Source organism: Gopherus evgoodei, chromosome 4 (genome assembly GCF_007399415.2).
Source record: "Gopherus evgoodei ecotype Sinaloan lineage chromosome 4, rGopEvg1_v1.p, whole genome shotgun sequence".
Taxonomy (NCBI): domain Eukaryota; kingdom Metazoa; phylum Chordata; order Testudines; family Testudinidae; genus Gopherus; species Gopherus evgoodei.
This window is the reverse complement of record NC_044325.1, coordinates 108168320-108189131: the sequence shown is the minus strand read 5'-3', so window position 1 is coordinate 108189131 and position 20812 is coordinate 108168320. Positions and strand designations below refer to the sequence as shown.

General features: G+C 41.1%; 1 protein-coding gene across 2 annotated transcripts in view; it reads left to right on the top strand.

Moving 5' to 3' along the window:
- The window catches only part of ABCC8 (ATP binding cassette subfamily C member 8), a 134099-nt gene extending 114199 nt beyond the window's left edge, over window positions 1-19900 (top strand). For both annotated transcript variants that reach the window (XM_030560496.1, XM_030560495.1), the window contains exons 31-39: window positions 6041-6154; window positions 6803-6923; window positions 7064-7194; window positions 7956-8034; window positions 12187-12295; window positions 13716-13819; window positions 16457-16590; window positions 18050-18112; window positions 19706-19900. In XM_030560496.1, coding sequence (XP_030416356.1) covers window positions 6041-6154; window positions 6803-6923; window positions 7064-7194; window positions 7956-8034; window positions 12187-12295; window positions 13716-13819; window positions 16457-16590; window positions 18050-18112; window positions 19706-19843 — 993 coding nt within the window. In that variant the 3' untranslated portion in view covers window positions 19844-19900. The remainder of the gene's footprint in view (window positions 1-6040; window positions 6155-6802; window positions 6924-7063; window positions 7195-7955; window positions 8035-12186; window positions 12296-13715; window positions 13820-16456; window positions 16591-18049; window positions 18113-19705) is intronic.
- Window positions 19901-20812: the final 912 nt, after the last annotated feature.

Genomic DNA, 20812 nt, shown 5'->3' with positions numbered 1-20812 from the left:
GGAAAACGGAGTGCCATGAAATTGGTCGGGACACAGGACAAACGCCTAAATATTAGGACAGTCCCAATTTTATCAGGGCTTCTGGTCACCCTGCCTCCCCTCCTTTCCCTGTGTGGAGGATAATGATCAGAGTATCAAGATCCTGCAGGGGGCTGTGCATGTCAGTACACCTGGGCTTCATCCATCCAGCCACCCCTGCTGAGATTCCATTGTATTGGGTGCTTTCTGCACCAGTAAGGTGTGTGAGGATTTGGGCCTAAGCCCTTTCTGGGTCAGCCAAAGGACAGGGCTATTGCCTTTTGTGTTCTTGTTCCCCTTGTACTGCAAATACAGCAGGTAGGTGAAAGAAATTATCTGTTAAAAATGAGTCTTCAGGAAGGCAATACAGAGAGCTTCTTATGCTGTGTGATGTTAGCATTTGTATCTGTTTCTGCAAGGCACTGATGTAACAAAGCTGCTGCTAGTCTTGTTATAAATGTGTGATCCTTCCATATGCATTACAGGTACATCTGTGTATATATTTCATGTCAATCTGCACATTAATTTTAGACTTTCACGTATACTGGTATATTTGCCACCTAAACTCAAATTTATTTGGTGACTCAGAGGAAAGAGAACTAGCCTGTATTCTATTCAGCAAATAAGGAATAATAATGAAGAAGCATCTAGAGATGATCAAGATCCCGTTGTACTAGGCACTGTATAAACATAGACTTCATCTACACTGGCAACTGGACATGGTCCAAGCACATGGTTGTGCCAGAACCCCCTACTGTCCACATCTAAACCCAGAAATACAGGTTTCAAGACCTGTCCAGGGAAAAAACACTAGTAGACCTGAGGGGTGTGGGTATGAACATGTCTTGGGCTGTGGCATGGCCCCGTTCCCATGCCAGTGCGTAGGGTGGATAGGGTAAGGGGTATGTCTTGAGTTCAATAGTCCTCCAGCCAGTTCCTACAGTATACTGAACCTTTTCCTGCCTGACCCTTATCCAAATCTATAAAGGTCTCTGCCCCCACATTCTCACCAGTAGTGGTGAGCTGTGCTGACCCCTTCACAACTGTTTTCCACTAGACTCTCTTCATCAGTACATGTGGCCATGGAACTTGCTTCCAGAGCTGCTTCTTGGTCACCCAGCCACACCCAGGTCCCAATAAATGTGTGGTCGGAGTTCACCATTTTCCATGACTTCTCCCACATCACCAGGAACTTACACCTGTAATGGGAAGTTGCAGAGAGGCTGGTGCAGGTGGGCATTCACTGTACTTTGGCCCAGTCCCAGGAAGGAATAAAGCACCTGAGGCTCCAGTATCAGAGGGCAAAAGACTCCACCAGTTGCTCCAGGAGAGGTCCTCCAATCTGCCTATTCTTCAGGGAGCTGGACCACATGTTCTCCCGGGCTCCCGCTACTGAGCCTGTGGTGATGCATGACTCCCTCCTCAATCTCCACCAGCCTCATCAGCTGATGAGATGCTGATGAAGGCCACAGTGTGGAGATGGTGAGGACTGCAGAGGAGGAAGCCTTGGAGAAAGAAGAGTATGTCATCCTGCACCTCTGCAAGGAGAAGATGGCTCAGCACGCCCCTCCTGATGACCTAGAGGAGGACCTCTACTCAGCAGGAACTAGAACCTGAAGCTGGTAAGTTAAACTCCACCCTCACCCAGATGGTCCCCAACCAAGACACAACTGTAAATTCAACATTTTATCGAATTACCATGAACCACTATGAAGCTTTTTTTGCAGAAGTTATAGAATGGATTATTAGCGGACCGTTAGTACTGCCCCAGAAATAAATGTGCCCACCAGCCCAATCATACACTTTAAGACATTACATTTTTAAAAACCATTAGTTGATGTTAACTCCCATTGTCAGCAGGTGCTCCTTTCATGGGGGCTGCAAAAGTTGTCTGAGAACCAAGGATACTGAAATAATCTCATTCCTGAAATGCTGAGAAGTATCACTATTGTGTCCTTCCACAGCAAAGTTATGTTATGCGGGGAGATTTCTTACCTGCTTTCCAAGGAAAGATACAATATAATGCTGCTCTTGTGATTGACTTGGCAGAACCTTCATCTGAGAAGAGTGAGCTCATTCTGCCTGGGATCCAGCAGCAACAGCCCAGCAAACAAAGCATGACACTGGAGGATGTGCTCATTGGAGTTGACAGAAGGAGCCAGGAAAAGTTTGGCTTTGCGGAAAAGAGAGGAATGGCCTACTGGGCTGGAGCAACAGACTATAAAGTGGGAGGAACATTTTTTCCAAAGGCAGGAGGCATTAATGATCTGGTTCCTGGAGCAGGACACATGGTACACCTCTACCGTGATATAACGCTGTCCTCGGGAGCCAAAAAATCTTACTGTGTTATAGGTGAAACTGTGTTAGATCGAACTTGCTTTGATCAGCTGGAGTGCGCATCCCCGCCCTGTCCTCCCTTCCTCCCCCTGCCCCCCCGAGCACTGCTTTACCACATTGTATCTGAATTCATGTTATATCAGGTTGCGTTATATCAGAGTAGAGGTACATGGAATGGGAGTTGCCCGAGGGGACTGGGAGTAGGCCCTGTTGCAGTCCCTGATACAGGGGGAGGTGGAATGGATTCAGGTCCTGCCTGCCGCAACAGCTGCACTAGTATCCATAAACTGGCATCTCCTTCTCCAGCTACTACTCCTCCTGCACCTTCCACCCACCATGCTGCTGAGTTAGAGGACCCAACTCCCACCCTCTGTGATAGAGGTGGGAGTCTGCAAGACTCCATGCACAATACTCTGTACTGGCACCCGAAACCCCTCCCTGGGGAAGTCCTGTGACCGTGGACAAAAGAAACAATGAGCCCGAGACTGCCTGAAGGCCAGCATGTGTCTAGCCCCCAAACCCCATGCAAGAGACACCCCTTTTTGACCCATCCTCCTCCTTGTCCAGAGTAGGGGAAGTTCAAGGGCCATAGGTAGTGAAGGAAGTCTGATCCATTCTGTTTTCATTCACAGTTCCTTTTAAAAAAATGTTCAGAGTTATGCTAAATGTACTAGTTTCAATAAATTTTAGCTTCTTTTATTTGTGTGTGGACCTTTCATTTGGGCTTTGGTAAAGGTACAATTTTTTTCCCTTTCAGTTTTGGGCTCCTTCAGTCAGTGCTTTGAGTCATATAACTCTCTGGGGTAGAAAACTGCAAAGTCCAGTCTGACCCTCCCAGAACCACACCCCCACACCCCAAAACTTCCCCTGGCCTGGTATATGTGAATATAAGTAATCTGGAGACATGTTGGAAGCACAGTGTGCATGGAAATAACAAGTAATTTTATTAACTGGGCCTGTGGGAGGGGGCAAGGAAGAGAAGGTGAGTAAACTTCTGTATGGGTTTGACAAAACAACAGGAAAAACAAAGTAACTTAGCTGTGCCATCACATATTGAACAGTGCTAAAACAGCCCTTCCTGCACCCTGAGCCCTGCAAAAAAACCACGACCACTTTAAACCACGGGGTGCTCACAGTTAACAGCCAGTGAGTGGTTATATCCTCCAATACAATCACAGTCACCAGAAATGAATTGTAAAAGCCCCTCCCACATGCTTCATCAACTGTTCTCAAGATCCTTCAGATACTAAAGTAATCTACCTGAACTGTGGTCTGGCAAACAGCTGTGAATATTAACACAAAATGAAAAAACAATAAGTGCAATTTAACTGGCCAGATGCCATCTGCAGGCCAATCACAAACCAGAAGGTGCTATACCTGCGGAGGTGCCCTGCCCCAGTTACCTGTAATGAGTCATTACCTAAACAATCAGCTAATGACAGTCATTGGGAGAGGAAAAAACCTGTGTTGAAACACAAGTGAAAGGGAATGTTCCCTCTTTTATTTTTACAGTAGCTGCATGGGATGTGGCACTTTGCTTGGGACCAGGCTGCAGTCACCTACCTGCATGCCCATTGCTCCATAATGTAAGCACAAATTGCATCCTTGGTTTCCCTGGCCCACTGTGGTCCAGCACCAGTATGAACATTTATGGAGCAGCCTGATTCAATGAGGTTTTGCAAGCCCTTCTTGTCCTGTACGCACTCTGTCCTAAAGTACTCACCTTTAATCTCACCAGTGCTATGAAGGGCACAGCATGCCACAGTAATGCAGACTGCGTTGCCTACATTGGCATCTAACCAAGAGCATAAGCATCATCAACAAGCCTTCAGCCGTTCAAAGGTGTTATCCACTACCGTCCTGCAGCTGCTTTGTTTGACGTTGACTCTCCATTTTGCCGGGTGGTTAAAGCTGGGCTAGAGTTTCATTAGGCAGCGTAGGAGCGAGTATGTGGGGTCCCCCAGAATAACTGGGGGCAAAGAGAACCACATTGCTTCTGGGGAATAAAGTCTCTTCCTCCCCCTTCAAGGACAATCCCAATCTTCTCAGCACTCTAGTGTCATGGCCTATCCTGTGTGTTGGACAGCATTCAGGAATCTGCTTTTGTGGTCCACTAAGCCTTTAAGAATGAGTGATGTACTCACTGATGTATTCACTCGCTCCTTTCAATCAGCAAAGTATGGGGATGTGGGTGCCATCGATGGTGTTTCCAAATTGTACGGGGCCATTCTCTGGGACCCCACTATAATTTCTGGTACTTTGGTGATGGTAACCATGTGTGGGTAGATGAGTGCATTGACGGGTTCACAAACCTGCACCACCACGACCCTGACAGTGGTCTTCCCCGCCCTAAAGTGGTTTGCAACTGGCCAATAGCTGTCTGATGTTGCCAGCTTCCAGAAGGCTATAGCCATCTGCTCCTGCACTGGAATGGGTCTCCAAAACCTTGTGTTCTGCCACTGTAGGGTTGGGGCCAGCTCTCCACAGAGCTTCATGATTGTTGGCTTCCTCATCCTGAAGTTCTGTGGTCACTGGTCATCATCCCAAGTTTCTAACACTATGTAATCCCATCACACAGTGCTGGTTCTCCTGGTCCAGACGTGGTGGCCTCCCATGGACTTACAGTTGCAATGCTAGTAGTCTCCTGCATCTCTCTGTCATGGGGAAACAGTGGATTACTCCCCATCCTGGCCACCAGTCTTTGGCTTGCGAGAGAGCTCCGAATCCTTTCACCCAAAATTCTCACCAGTCATGTATTGCAATGCAGTCATGTTTGTCTCACAAGAAGGAGCCGGGCACCATCAGTCACTTGTACCATGTCTTCTACCAGTTGGGCAGGAGAGGGTGAGTGGGAGCTCGATCACTAGATGTGTGAAGGCATCTGCAGTCCCACCAACACACAGCAAGGCAGATCCTAGAATATATCCTGTGACTCATAGAGCCTTGGGATACTGCCCCTGAAATGCTAGTGCTAACCTTGCTTACCAAAAAAAACCTGTGTTGACACGGGTGTTTCCAGGTTCAGAGTGTACACCCGTGTCCAACACAGCATATTTGGACATTCTGTGCAGCTGTGGGGTATATGGGCAAGCTTACACACACCCTTGTACCTTTGTCCAGTTGCCAGCATAGATGTGGCCGTAGAGGAGGACAGTCCCTGCCCCACTGACTTCCCATTCTAAAGTTTTATCTACATACAAAAGTTGTACCACGTTAACTATGCCAGTTCCATAACCTCTAGTGTGGACATAGTTATATAAGTATAGCTTATTCCTGTAAATTTAAGGAATAAGCTATTCTAATATATGACACCTTTATCTAATGGGTATAACTGACTCTATACTAGCCATTGTATCCATATAACTATTTCAGTAAAACATCACACACCTAACTGAAATAGTTAAATTAGTACAAAAACTATATGTAGGCCAAGCCTAATTTAAGATGGCATGGGGACACAACCGTGGATACAACCGACAATACCAAGAAGTGAGAGAGAGAGGACAAGGGAAATGGCAACAAAAATGGGGGTTAACAGGCCATCTCTATCCACAGATTATTTAAAATCTTCAGCATGTGTTTCAGTCTTAGCTATGTAAAGGATTTATTGTTTCAAACTGAACTTACCAAAATATTTGCATGGTCTCTCTATATATAGTGATGAAGCTTGTTCATGTTTCTTCAGGAATACATTGGAGCATGTGTGGTTCTCATAGCAGCTGTGACTTCTATTACCAAGTCCTTGTACAATCAGCTCTCTTCAGGACTTGTGGGCTTAGGACTAACCTATGCTCTTATGGTAAGTTAAATCATGCTTTGAGTGGCTTCTCCCACACACAATATTTTCTTCAGGGCACAAAGGTGGAAAGGACAGAAGGTGCTGTATACACATCCATATTGGGAAGCTGTAAAAACTGTGAAATAGTACATTAACTTCAATTCATATTATGTGGGTGATATGTTTGTTAAGCATATTCCTTTCTGAGTTCTTAAATCCCATGTAAGTAATATATAGTGTAGTTATTAATAAATCTATCAAAATGTTAACATTCATTCTAATTGAAAAATAGTATTACTAGATCACTAATTTACTCATCATTATGCTGCAATCTTTCATTCTAGATATTCAGGCTTTTTTTAAAAAGAAAAGTTCTCTCTCTCTCTTTTAGCTTTTTTTTTCTTTTTAAATATTGGCATGTAGCACCATAATACCAGAGCACCATACCTAGGATATTTAACTTGCAGCCAGTCTTGCCACTCTGTTAATGTGCACCAAATGTTTCATTCATCTTATTAAGACTTTGTATTCTAAATAAGCTTCACAGAAACAATTAAAAAGCTGTCCTGGAGGAATGGAAGTGCTTGGTGGCCTAATGGTGTTATGATGTTTCTTTTCCAGTATTTCATATTAGTAAAACATGACATTTATTTATTTATATTATTTCAGGTGTCTAATTACCTGAATTGGATGGTTCGTAACCTGGCTGATATGGAGATCCAGCTGGGAGCAGTGAAAAGGATCAATGGCCTTCTAAAAACAGAAGCTGAAAATTATGAAGGGCTCCTTTGTGAGTGTGGTATTGTATTACTTGAGAAAAGAACTCATTCAATATTTAATGATTCACAGTGAATTGCCATAAATAACTTATTAGAGCATTTAATGAATTGATGAATTGATAACAAGTGGGTTTTTATGCTCCGAGTACAGCTCCTTCGCAGATTCCTCAGAACTGGCCTGACAGAGGTGAGATCCAGATACAGAATCTGAGTGTCCGGTATGACAGCAACCTAAAGCCAGTCCTAAAGCATGTCAGTGCTCACATCTCTCCAGGGCAAAAGGTAAAAAAGTGGAGATTATTTGAGAAATGACTCTTTCCCCAGTCAGACCAGCTCGTTATAGAAACTACAGAGTGGGGAGAATGTACTAAGCTATTTTTTAATAATGATTTCCAAAGTTTTTCCTCCTCCAAAATAATATACTCTAGTCCTGATCCCTTATACCGGTTTCTTTATGCCTTTGCTCTGGTGCCTTCAAAAATGTGTACTGTTACAGTGATGTAAGTGCTTCTTAATCTTCGGGTGCTCTGCTGTGGGACATAGGGCCTCAAAATAAGAGACACTGACACTTGTAATGTGAGACATACACTCCATCATTCCCAAATGGCTTCTCTGCCCTGTCCCTTCATTGGTCATCTCTCCCTACTTGTCCCTTTCTCCTCAATCTTCTTTCACCTCCTTAATCTTGTGTCTCTCTCTCCCATCATACAATTGACTCTCCCACCCAGACACACCCCCTCTGGGGTACTAAGCTTTGCTGGCAGCACGAGCCAACCCTCCTTATGCTCTGGAAGGTCTCCTTGTGGCCCACTGTGCCCTAGCATCCCCATGGAGGGCCAGCCAAAATCTAACCCTGAATGTCCAATTCTCTTTTAAAAGACAAAAAAGTGAAAATAAGGCCCCTGCTGAAGACAATTAAGTTTTGTCCTTAACTTCAGATGGAGCCAGAATTTCACTCCAAGATGTTTGTTGCAAATGCCCTGTACAGATATTTCTCCTTCCTACTCATTTAATGTTCTACTCATCTTGTTTCTGTGTTGTAGATTGGAATCTGTGGCAGAACAGGCAGTGGGAAATCCTCCTTCTCTCTTGCCTTTTTCAGAATGGTTGACACCTTTGAAGGTAGGCTCACACCTGTTCCCTCCAGTCAGGGTTAGCTCCCTGGGGAAGCCACTTTGAACTTTCTTCATCTGACACTAACAGTCATGAATTATAAAGACTGTACAAAGACTGTGCTAAGGATTGTTGCTGGGCTTATTCCAAGTAAGGGACCATCTGTCTTTCATCAGCTTCTGCCTTATTGATAACCCAGGTCAATATAAAATCTCATTCAATGTTCTAACACCATGAGCAGCCTCAGGCAAGTGTTTCCATTAAAAATAGAAAAGAACTACAAACGTGTATTTTTTTATATAATCTGTATTCTGTGTCAGTATTGGTTTCCTATAAGGCCTGAACCTGCTTCTTTTGAAGTCAATAGCAAAATTCCCATTGACTTCAGAGAGAGCAGGATTGAGCCTTTAATTACTTCCAAAAGTAGATTTGCATGTCTGGTTGAGAGGGAGACTCTTCATGCATCAATTAGATCTTTTCTTAAGCATTTACCAGTATGCATTAAAGGGGTAGGCAAAGGTGCAGAGGCAGCATAGTGTTTATCAGCAGCAGGGAGGGTTGAAAAAATATGCTATAATACAGGTGAATCCAAGGACAGAGTTGTTCCGGGCTCCAAGGATAACTTGGAGCTTTTGCTACCCGCTCTGTGTCCAAATAGGTGGTTACTTCCATCTTCCACCCTACCCCATCTCAAAATCCATTCCCATCACTCCACAATGCTATGACCTCCTTTGTGAGACAGTATTTCCAGAGCTGATGTATAAGAATAGCAAATACTACCTCCTGGGTCTACTATGAGCCCAGAGGCTACTTGGGGAATTGTCATGTGCACCAGTCTGAGTTAGATGTCTCTATTTCAACCCATCTGGAAATAATATTTATTTGCCTGTTACTCTGAACACATGCACAATGGAGTATTCCTCATACACCGCCTATGTAGTGCTAGTGAAAAGAACCTTCATCCCCCTATGCTGCATGTGCACATTAGCTGCCATGAGAGGAGGTGGGCTCTCTCCCTATGAATATTCTTAGAGCCAAAATCTCTCTCTCTGTTCACTTCTCAGCAAAATATGGATATAATGTTTTTCTGTAGAAGCAGCATTCATTTGCAGTCCATTTCTGGTTGGCCTATCCACATACAATTCATGCATATCCATCACCTCTGACTACGCTTGCTGGAGCAAACCAAACAGAGCAGGAAGCATAGAGGGCACAGGAAGATCTGGAGGATATGTGCTAAAGCTTGAGGAGCACACTCCTCATCCTCTCTGCCCTACTGTAGAACATCATAAACAAATTCTTCCTGACATTTTCACATGGGGAGGGGAGGGGAGAAAGAAAAAACCACTCATGATAGGGGTTAGTTAGTCACATCACTTAATGCACTCAGGAAGGCCCTTGGATATGGTTGTGATGGAGGGGCTATAAGAACCTAAATAGAACATAATAGAATTGGATCCCTCTGTAGCTTGGGGCATGAACAACTCATGGACAGCATACAAAGTGTGAACCTTTAGAGACCTGAAGGGAAGAATTTTCACCCTGCACTTGCCTTCTTCAACAAATGCAACTTAGCTATGTTCTCCAGTATCTTTATGACATTGCACTAAATCAACATCTGATAATTTATTCTGGGTTATTAGACATCCTGCAAATTAAATATATAATTATTTGTGTGGCTCTGACCCCTTCCAGGTCTCTCTGCGTGCATCCCTTCGGATGCTAGGCTTTTGCCTGTTCTGGAGTGGAATCCCCGATTCTCCCACTTTCAGAGTGGCCCCAAGCCTACAATAACTTGAGTACCAAATGTGATTGCTCAGCAGGTCTGACTAGGTCCAGCTACCTGCAAGTCTTCCTTCTGGGAGCCGTGACCAGTGTACACAGTGATCCACTACAGCCTTTTCAAAACAAAGCATTGTTTAATCACAGGAACAAAGCACAAGAGAAAAAGAAGCTTAACACAATAAAAGTTAGATGCCTGCAAGTCACCAGGGCCTGATGACATGCTTCCTAGAATACTCAAGGAGTTAATAGAAGAGGTATCTGAGCCTCTAGCTATTATCTTTGGGAAATCATGGGAGACGGGGGAGATTCCAGAAGACTGGAAGGGGGCAAATATAGTGCCCATCTATAAAAAGGGAAATAAAAACAACCCAGGAAACTACAGACCAGTTAGTTTAACTTCTGTGCCAGGGAAGATAATGGAGCAGGTAATCAAAGAAATCATCTGCAAACACTTGGAAGGTGGTAAGGTGATAGGGAATAGCCAGCATGGATTTGTAAAGAACAAATCATGTGAAACTAATCTGATAGCGTTCTTTGATAGGATAACGAGCCTTGTGGATAAGGGAGAAGCCGTGGATGTGATATACCTAGACTTTAGTAAGGCATTTGATACAGTCTCGCATGATATTCTTATAGATAAATTAGGAAAGTACAATTTAGATGGGGCTACTATAAGGTGGGTGCATAACTGGCTGGATAACCATACTCAGAGAGTACTCTCAATCCTGCTGGAAAGGTATAACAAGTGGGGTTACGCAGGGGTCTGTTTTGGGACCGGTTCTGTTCAATATCTTCATCAACAATTTAGATGTTGGCATAGAAAGTACGCTTATTAAGTTTGCGGACGATACCAAACTGGGAGGGATTGCAACTGCTTTGGAGGACAGGGTCAAAATTCAAAATGATCTGGACAAATTGGAGAAATGGTCTGAGGTAAACAGGATGAAGTTCAATAAAGATAAATGCAAAGTGCTCCACCTAGGAAGGAACAATCAGTTTCACACATACAGAATGGGAAGAGATTGTCTAGGAAGGAGTATGGCAGAAAGAGATCTAGGGGTCATAGTAGACCACAAGCTTAATATGAGTCAACAGTGTGATACTGTTGCAAAAAAAGCAAACATGATTCTGGGATGCATTAACAGGTGTGTTGTAAACAAGACACGAGAAGTCATTCTTCCGCTTTACTCTGCGCTGGTTAGGCCTCAACTGGAGTATTCTGTCCAGTTCTGGGCACCGCATTTCAAGAAAGATGTGGAGAAATTGGAGAGGGTCCAGAGAAGAGCAACAAGAATGATTAAAGGTCTTGAGAACATGACCTATGAAGGAAGGCTGAAGGAATTGGGTTTGTTTAGTTTGAAAAAGACAAGACTGAGAGGGGACCTGATAGCAGTTTTCAGGGATCTAAAAGGGTGTTATCAGGAGGAGGGAGAAAACTTGTTCACCTTAGCCTCCAATGATAAAACAAGAAGCAATGGGCTTAAACTGCAGCAAGGGAGATTTAGGTTGGACATTAGGAAAAAGTTCCTAACTGTCAGGGTAGTTAAACACTGGAATAAATTGCCTAGGGAGGTTGTGGAATCTCCATCTCTGGAGATATTTAAGAGTAGGTTAGATAAATGTCTGTTAGGGATGGTCTAGACAGTATTTGGTCCTGCCATGAAGGCAGGGGACTGGACTCGATGACCTCTCGAGGTCCCTTCCAGTCCTAGAGTCTATGAGTCTATGAGTTTACACACATACCTTACCTAACCTAAAGCTTATGTAGGTGGAGCTTAACCCAAACATCCCAGAGAGTGCTGGGGAGCAGACTGAAACCCTAAAGGTTGGGGGACGGGGTTTCTGTCTGTTCCCCAGCACCCTGTGCTGCAGGGATGTCTCTTTAGCCTTCCTGAGAAAGTTCTTTGTTCCAGTTTGCTGCCTGTTTTCCCACCCCACCCTTGCCAAGCCATACTGTTCAACTCATCAGCATAGCTAGATGTAAAACATCAAAGTGATTGACACCTGCATTGTCCATTAAGTATGGTAAATAGGGCTATCTGAAGCTATTGTACCCTCTCCTGTGTGCCTAACTTCTGCTTGAATTAACCCCTTATAATCCTATAGCAAACAACACAATAATCAACAACCAACCAGATGGGACATATAATATTCATAAAATATAACCGGCATCTGCCATGATTTAGTCTCAAGGGAATTGCACTTTCTGCTTAGCAGTAACTCATTTCACTGGTGAATAAAGTAATATGTAGCCCAAAGGTTAGTCTTGCATGCTTCTCTGTAATATAATACAAACTAAAATCAAGTTGTGTTGTTGGTTGCTAGCTATATGATGTGATGAACAATCTAGCAGACTCTCAATGATCTTTTGAATAGGGAGGATTATCATTGATGGCATAGACATTGCAAAGCTCCCTTTACAGACGCTAAGATCCAGGCTGTCAATCATTCTTCAAGATCCTATTTTGTTCAGCGGTACAATCCGGTAAGCATAAAGCACAGACAACAAGAAACAGTTAGGATTTGTGTTATCCCAGATTATGATTTTCACAGAGAGAGCAGCAACAAACTATGCAGGTAAGAGGCCTCATGCTCCACTACCTTTGATTCATCTTTTCTATGTTCTCCTCCCCACATCCTCCTCGGAGCCCAGGTAGCCCTTCTAGAGCAACTGCACCTGGTCAACACTCCAGTTTGGCAGAGATTTCTCCTTAAGGTGGGACCTGGGACTAGTCACTGTCTATGACCTGCTATCCTCAGGACCCAGTGGGTTAGCCAGCCAGAGTCAGCTCAGGAAATTGTGAGACTGGCATTAACCAGCCCTTTAGAGGTGAAGTGGGGAAGATGTAGGTGGGGGGGGGGGTGCCATGGTATGTAACAAAGGAGAGTGAAAGGGAACCAGGGAAGCAATGCAAAGACGGTTCAGGTTCTGTTGGCTTGGAGCTTAGTGCTCTGTTAGGTTTCCAGGACCTTGCCCCTTTCCCTCCTCCATGAGTTTAAAACCTCTTTCCTATGTGGGGAAGGTGAAATGGAAACTCAGAGAAGAGAACTTCAGAGTTTCCAACAAATGCCATCCCCTCCTATGACATTTTCCACAAAAAGGGACAATCTGACCCTTAATAAATTGTTATATTGCCTATGTACGCTAATTTGGGCATTAAAGTGGTTAGAGTGGAGTTTCATTTATAATGACTTATAAACTGCTGAAGTTTTATTGATTCCATGAGACTTCTCCTGAGGCAGATTATTTCCTGTACTCGCTTGAATAGGACATGAATTCTTTATATCAGAAGATAAAATGGCAGTATATATTTGTTTTGTTTGTTTACTTATTCAAGATTTTATTTAGGCCAACACTGGACATTCACCACATGTACACTAGCAGTAAAAAGTGAACCAAAGATCACATTTGCTGCTGCAAGTCTTTTATTCCTGAATATCATGTTATATTTTAAGCAACATGATATGACATGAAGGAGATTAGCACTTATCGCTGCCTATTTCGGGTGATGATAGGCTAAGGATGCACTCAGAGTGGTTGATAACAACTGTTGAGTAATTCATAGCTACTGTTCTGCTATGGTGATGCCCTTTTGTGTTTCATAGTTCAGCATGATGCTGATCATTCTGTGTACCACAAACTGGTATTGTAAAAACTAAAAGGGGGCCATGTTGGATTCAAAGGGTCAGATTCTGATCTCAGTTTCACTGGTATAAATTCAGAGCAAATCCACTGACTTCCATGGAGCTGTTCCTGACTTGGATTGAGGTGAGATCAGAATCAGGCCCAAATTGTTTAATCCATCTATATAATTATGTGTGTGTTTGTTTTTAACCATACAAATATAAAGGTGTATGGGTGAATTTGATGTTGATAGTTAACTTTTAACTGTATTGAATCTTAGGTTTAACTTGGATCCAGAAAAGAAATGCACAGACAGTATGCTGTGGGAAGCCTTGGAAATAGCACAACTCAAACATGTGGTGAAAGCACTACCAGGGGGTCTAGGTAATGCTTCTTTTTGCTTTGGGAAAATGCTTCCAGGGTTAAATTCATTTCTGTTTAACATTTAGTTAGTAACTTACAGCAAAATGGCTGTTACTGAAGCCACTTAATATCAGGCAGGCTGGCCCAAGGTTTTGTGGGGCCCTGTATGAAATCAGATAGATATGCTGGGACCCAGCCAACTCCCTCTCCTGTTTTACCTCTAGCCTGGGTAAAGCTATAAATGACTGCCCCTGGGATGTCAATTAAACTCCTATTGAGGTCAATGGCAAAACTCCCATTGACTTCAGTAAGGCCAGATTTTCGCTCTTGGTCTCTAGTCCTGTGGCCAGTGGCATGCTGTCTATGTATGCAACACATGCATTGCATGCCCCAAAAATACTTTCTACAAGAATACGAAAGCCCTGACCAGCTGTGTCTGTGGGATAATTCCTTCCAGCCTCCAAACACACACAAAGTACACAGTTTTCTAGAACAAAATGGCATCCTCCACGCAGCATGGTGTAGAATTGTATTCCTTACTAAAAATGTCATGGTACGCCACTCACTGTTTGCGTACACTAATAAGTCAAGTGTATGCAAACAGATATAAAGGTAATTGAAATATTAAGGAGGTTGCAAATGGAAATATAAAACAAATTAGAGAAAATGATCGTCTTATGGGATGGAAAAAAAAGATGGACATATAAGCTGGCAGTGGGATATAATGCCCCAATCCACACACAAAATCGAAGAAAGACCCTGTTTCAGGACATGAAATAAGTCTAGCAACCCACCTATGTAATATATTCAAATAATACTGCATGGTTGGAGTAGTACTGTGAATAGATATACTAGAGAGAGAGATACAGTCTGTCATATAAACATGTTAAAATCATGTCGGTATTCATGGAATTGTTTGTGAGTGCTGCACTGTGTTCCAGTATGCGCCAGAAGGCAGCATTTCCCCAGATTATTTTTTCCCTTGAAAGAGCAATGCCCTTGGATTTCTGTAGGGTAGTTAGGTCTCCTTTAGAATTCCAGCATTTCTTGTAAGCTACTTTCACTATTGCAAATGCATTTAAGTACTTGAGTGCAGTACTCAGACACATAAAATAAATCTTAGAATAGGCAAATGAAACAAGTATTGTGTGCTGAATGAAATGTACTCTATAGACTGATCCAGACAGCTGTTTTTAATAAAATAAAATCAAGTATGAAATGTACAATACATTACAAAACACAGCATTGTAAACACCTTGGAACAGGGACTATCTCATACTCTGCTCTGCACAAGGCTGAGCACACTGTCCAAGCTCAACAAACAACAACAATGGTAACATCATAAGCTAAATCCTGCTCTTGGTTACACCTGTTCTACCTCACTGAAGTTAGTGAGAGCAAAACTTTGCCTTTCTTATGCATTTATCAATACTAGTCCTATCCATTTTTTTAAAAAAAATCCTGAACATGAATTTTAGGTAGCCTAATCACCCATTGTATGCCTAGCGCATTCTTAATCATATCCAACAGCTGACTGTGCAGTCATGGAGCATAGTTCCAAACAGTTCAAAAGCTCAATGACTTTAATCTCTATTGAGGACATCCCAGGTAACTAGTAGTATTCAAATGTGTAATATTACAAGGGATACATTTGGGATTTCAAATCAATCTGCTCTTGGAAAATGCATATCACTTGTCTTTTATTGTCATTCTTCATGCTGCATGACACCTGCTGTACCTTTCTTTTTGTGCACAAAGAGTCTGATCCTGCTGACCTTATTCAGACAAAGCTCTTTTTGATTCCAGTAGGATTTTGCCTGAGTTGGGACTGCAGGGTTGGGCCCACAAGCAGTCGGTGCTGTCTCACATAAAGTTGTTTTCCTTCAAGAAGGCAACAAGATACAACTCCATTTAAAATAGCTTGTAACAACTAGTTGTTCTGACAAGTTCCTTTGAAGTCAGTCACATTTTTAACAGCATTTCCTTTTCCTCAATTTAATGTGTATACACAGAAGTTATTCGCCATCGGGGTAAGCTAGATAAAATGAGACAATCAACCAAATTTGTAGGAGAAGGGAGATCTTCCAGGGATTAGTTGTCTGGTTTGCAAGAGATGTATCAACAAATTAGGTTAGAGTGCTTTACACAGGCATTGTGGCAGGTTTACAAAACAGAAAGACACATTTCACATATTAATTTCTCCCCTTTACATTTGATTTACATCAAAATATGTTGGAGGGGAGGGTTCCCTGTAATATTTCAGTTTCTTATTTACTTGGCATAGTTCTTTTTATGCTGTTACTTCAGACATGTTAGAACAGTATGTCCATTTTTATTTATATGAAGAGCTACATTTAACTATATGTGTGATGGGCTTTGGGTTTTCATTTCTGTGCATAAGATGTATCAATTTTGAAAATAACAATGTCCTGTTCTGCCATCCTCATGATGAATAGTAACTTACTTCATGAGTAATGCTGCTGAAACCAGTGTTACTACTCAATGTGAGTAAAGGTGGCAGAACTGGGCACCAGCAACTTAAGACCTATAAATAATTATCTTAAAAATTCTTAACATAAGTATGAGATCTTTCTTTGTGAACACGCTCTCTGTGCTCCCCTCCCCCGCAACAGCCTAAATATTATTTTTGTTGTCCAGATGCCATAGTCACAGAAGGTGGAGAAAATTTTAGCCAGGGGCAAAGACAGCTGTTCTGCTTAGCACGGGCATTTGTGCGGAAGACAAGTATCTTCATCATGGATGAAGCCACAGCATCTATTGACATGGCAACCGTGAGTTCAGAGTTTCAAGTTTTTTTATATGGCACATGATTTTTCAGATAGGGTAGCCACACTATTGTTAGTAACCAGAGATGAAACTTATGTAAAATATTTCTACTTAATATTGTGTGAACACACGTTTTCTTGCAAGTGTGTTTACAAGCTGGCTCCATCATAGACATTGACCATATATGAGAGTCACTGTTAACTAGTCTGACAAATCTATCTTACTAGGGGTTGATAGTCCCTCACTATATACTAAATTGAAGCATTGGTGCAAATGTTTTTGTATTGACAGTTCAGTTTTCTAAAGTAAATAAGTCCTTCAGAGGCTTAGCTATGATGATCAGTTGAGGACAAACTTGGCTGGTAATGTTATGCCTCCTCCAACTTGTACTAGCCAAGCATATCAAGTTTCTTGGTGAATGCTTCAGCATGATGGAGAAAACAAGTGATGAAGTTTTCTCCCTGCAGGGGGCTGAAAGTAAGGTCAAGTAAATAAATAAGAAATAAAAAAGACCTGTTAGATCACTGCATCTATTCTCCTGCAAGTGCAAGCTAGAGTCCCTAGTAGAAGATAAACTGCACACTAGTACTGCCGTGGCTGGTCTTAGCCAAAAACAATAGAATATTCTAAGCTGATTTGTTCCCAGTTACGTTAAACTCTGTTATCAAAGACTGTCATAAGGTATGTTGAGATCCTCAGAAGGAAGGCAGTACATAAGTGCAGAAAATTATTGTAGTGGTTTATTAGAATAAATAAAAATCTTTAGTATCAGTTGGTGTAAGTTACTGTTGTGTAGAGCCTTGAGACTGTGGTGCTGAGAGCCAAGGTTGCAGTTACCCACAGACCAGTTAAAACACATTTTGAATGTTGATGTATTAAACAAGCAGTACATTCACTGGGGCACGAGAACCCTGGGTGAACATGCTGTGAGGACAGCTAAGTATTTTAAGACTGTCTTAAAGACCTCCTTTGCTGTTGTACTGGCCAGGTACATCTAGCAAAACACACCTCCAGTGCTGTCAGCTGTATCAAGTATATCATAACGTTCCATTGCTTTCAGCGGGACAGAAAGAATGCACAGCATGAATACCAGAATGGAGCAGGATTGGCAGCAAAGTGAATATTCCTTTGCAACAACATGATTTAAAACATAGTCTTCAACTTTAAAACAGACATAGTGATATGTCCCTTCTTTGTAAAGTGCCTTGGGGTCAGTAAAGGAAAAGTGCTATGTAAGAGCTAACTAAGTAGTAGTATCAAAATTCAATAAGTTGGGGTTGCTCACAGAATTCGGCTCATTCTGGATGATCTTTCTAGAATACCCTAATTTAGCATGCTATTAATTTCTGATATTTTTATTGTTATTAAAAAAAACTTAGTATTGTTTGACACTTGTTTTTATTTTTATGCCCATCACTGTAGAATCTGTTATTTTAAAATAATAATTGTTTTTCCTTTATGTAGGAGAACATTCTTCAGAAAGTTGTAATGACTGCGTTTGCAGACCGTACTGTGGTAACCATAGCAGTAAGTACACTCTATGTGGCTTCTTCAAATGCAAACAAGTACCTGAAATGTAAAACAATGCATCATGTACTTTGTTAATTTCTCTGATTCTCTAGTCTGTTGCTTTCTAATATGGCACTTATTTAATTAAAAATTACATTTATTTTCCATTTAAACCATTTAGAAAGTAGATCATATATTTGTATTTTAAATATTTAACGCATAATCCTGAAATGTGTTTAACAATAGTAATTACCATTGACTTCAAAGGACCATATATAAGGATATTGTGTATTTTCTGTGACATTCATTTTAGGCCAAATTCAACTGTGGTTTAACTCCACTATCTTCAATGGGAATTGTACATGCCTATCTGGGAATAAAATTTGGCCCTTATTAAGCCATCATACAGTTTAATTTAAGAACAAAAATGACAATAGAGTTTTACTGTTGGATAGTAGTAATTAGTTGTTGGATAAGTTAAATAAGCATTTTAGCAACTTTAAAAATATTATTTGGTTTTATTGTTAAATATATCAAATTTATTAGCATATGTATTTTAAAATGATTAGAAATTATCTCAAACAGTAATAATTAGAATTAGCTAATAAAGAGAAGATTTTGAACTGAACCAAAGAAATGTACTTGACAGTCACGTCATTATTGATAAATATCTTTCAGTCCTTTATTTTCTAAAAATAAATGGGTCTTTGGGCAATGAAATAAGAGGTTATTATATATTTTTAAAATGTTAAAGCTATATTATGATTGACATTTTTTGCAAACAAAAGTCAGGAAATTCATAGTTAGAGTTACTATAGAAATCATAACTTGGCCTTCTTGCATGTATGTAATATTACGTATTAGTGTACACAGTGTTATTTTATACACATTGAATGTGGTTAATATATAATTGCTGCAGGAATCTTAATTTAGAATTTCATGACTTCTCTTCATTAACATTTTTAGGTAGTGTTGCACTGAGTTTTTTGCATTTGAGTTCCTTGTTTTGTTTGTTTGGGGATGTGTGGAGGGAAGGTTTTTTGGTTGTGTTTGTCTTTTTTTAAAGTTGCCAGTGCGCACACATTTTTATTAGTCTCTGGGTTCTATAACAGGTTTTAAAATACACAATTCATACACAAATATTTTTAAATAAACCCAGTTTACTACAACCCCAGTTGTAAATGTAATCTCAGCAGCTGCATTTGCTTTAGAAACACAGTCATCCTAATAAAGATGAAGTGATAAATTGTAGGAAAAGGGCCATATTTGTCTAATCCGTATTTAGCAATATCAAAATACAGTAAAAGTGCATCTGTAGCCCTGACTCTGCAGGTGATTCCATGCGTGCAGATTCCCAGGCTTGCACAGAGCTCCATTGACTATGCATGGGTTACAGGGATCCACACCCATGGAGTCAGTTTCAGGATTAGAGTCTAAATATATATCTACATAATTGGCATAGTAATGAGCTTTCACTAAATGGAATTAAGTCATCTCCATCAAGCTTGAACTTTGATAGGAATACTGATTTCTAGAATTTCTGATTTCTGTCTTATCTTGCACAGTTATAATCAATACACTGAACTTGTGTTTCATTTGTTTACTTTTCAGCACAGGGTACACACTATTCTGAATGCAGACTTAGTCATTGTAATGAAGAGAGGGGATATTTTGGAGTATGATAAGCCTGAGGTTCTTTTGGAGCAAGAAGACAGTGTGTTTGCTTCTTTTGTACAAGCCGATAAATAATAAGATAAAGTGAAGCCTTTCAAAGTGCAATTGTATTACTCATTTTCTAATTATGTAAATTACCTGTAAATAAAATACTGATTATTTCATAATAAAATACTGAGTTTTTCCATTCTTGAAATAACCTGAGTGGGTCTCTGTTATCTGTTAATGAATTATCCATGTGCCTTTCCTTTTTGTTTGCTGGATTATTTTGGTACTAAGGACCAGTGAATTGGGTGATTTGAGATGAATACATAGCTGAAATGTGGCACAATGTACTGCAAATATGAACAACTGATACAGGGTTTGTTTTATTACTAACAATGAAACCTCTGCTGATAATATTTCATTACTGCATTTTTTTTTCCTGAGAATAGCAGGTGCAACTCTAAGGAAATTGCTCTCTCTCCATATTTAAAGCAATAACCACTTAGTCTCAAAAGTTGCAATTCCAGCTCCCTATTAAGTAATAGTTCTGGAGACTAAAGTGGATTGGAGATAGAAAGAGATACATTACAGCCTTAAGGTGTCAGGTGTTCATGCCTGGAGCTCTGATGAAATATTTTCCTATCTCTAATATACATTGAAACAACTCAATTTCAACTCTGCTCTTTCTCTGCCATCACAAAGATCAGGGTGGGATAGGTGCTCCGCAGAAAATACGAAAAAATATGCAATAGTACAGTAAAAGTGGTTAAAAGCAATAGAACTGCTGGTGCCTCACAGTTTGGGTGTGGAAGGACACTTGAGATCTATAATTCATGGGGGGAGAAGTTATATTTGCATTTTTTCTCAGGATCCAATTATCTAATACACCCCCACAATGATACTTTGTACAGTAATTCACTCTTGTAACTGGACCTTTTGTTGTGTCATAGATGATGCTAAGTTTATCCCTATTCTGTATACGACAAAGTACTCACTTAGACAGCAGCAGGTAAGAGGTGCATCAAAGGTTGTTGTTTTTTTTCCTAAAGCATTGATTTC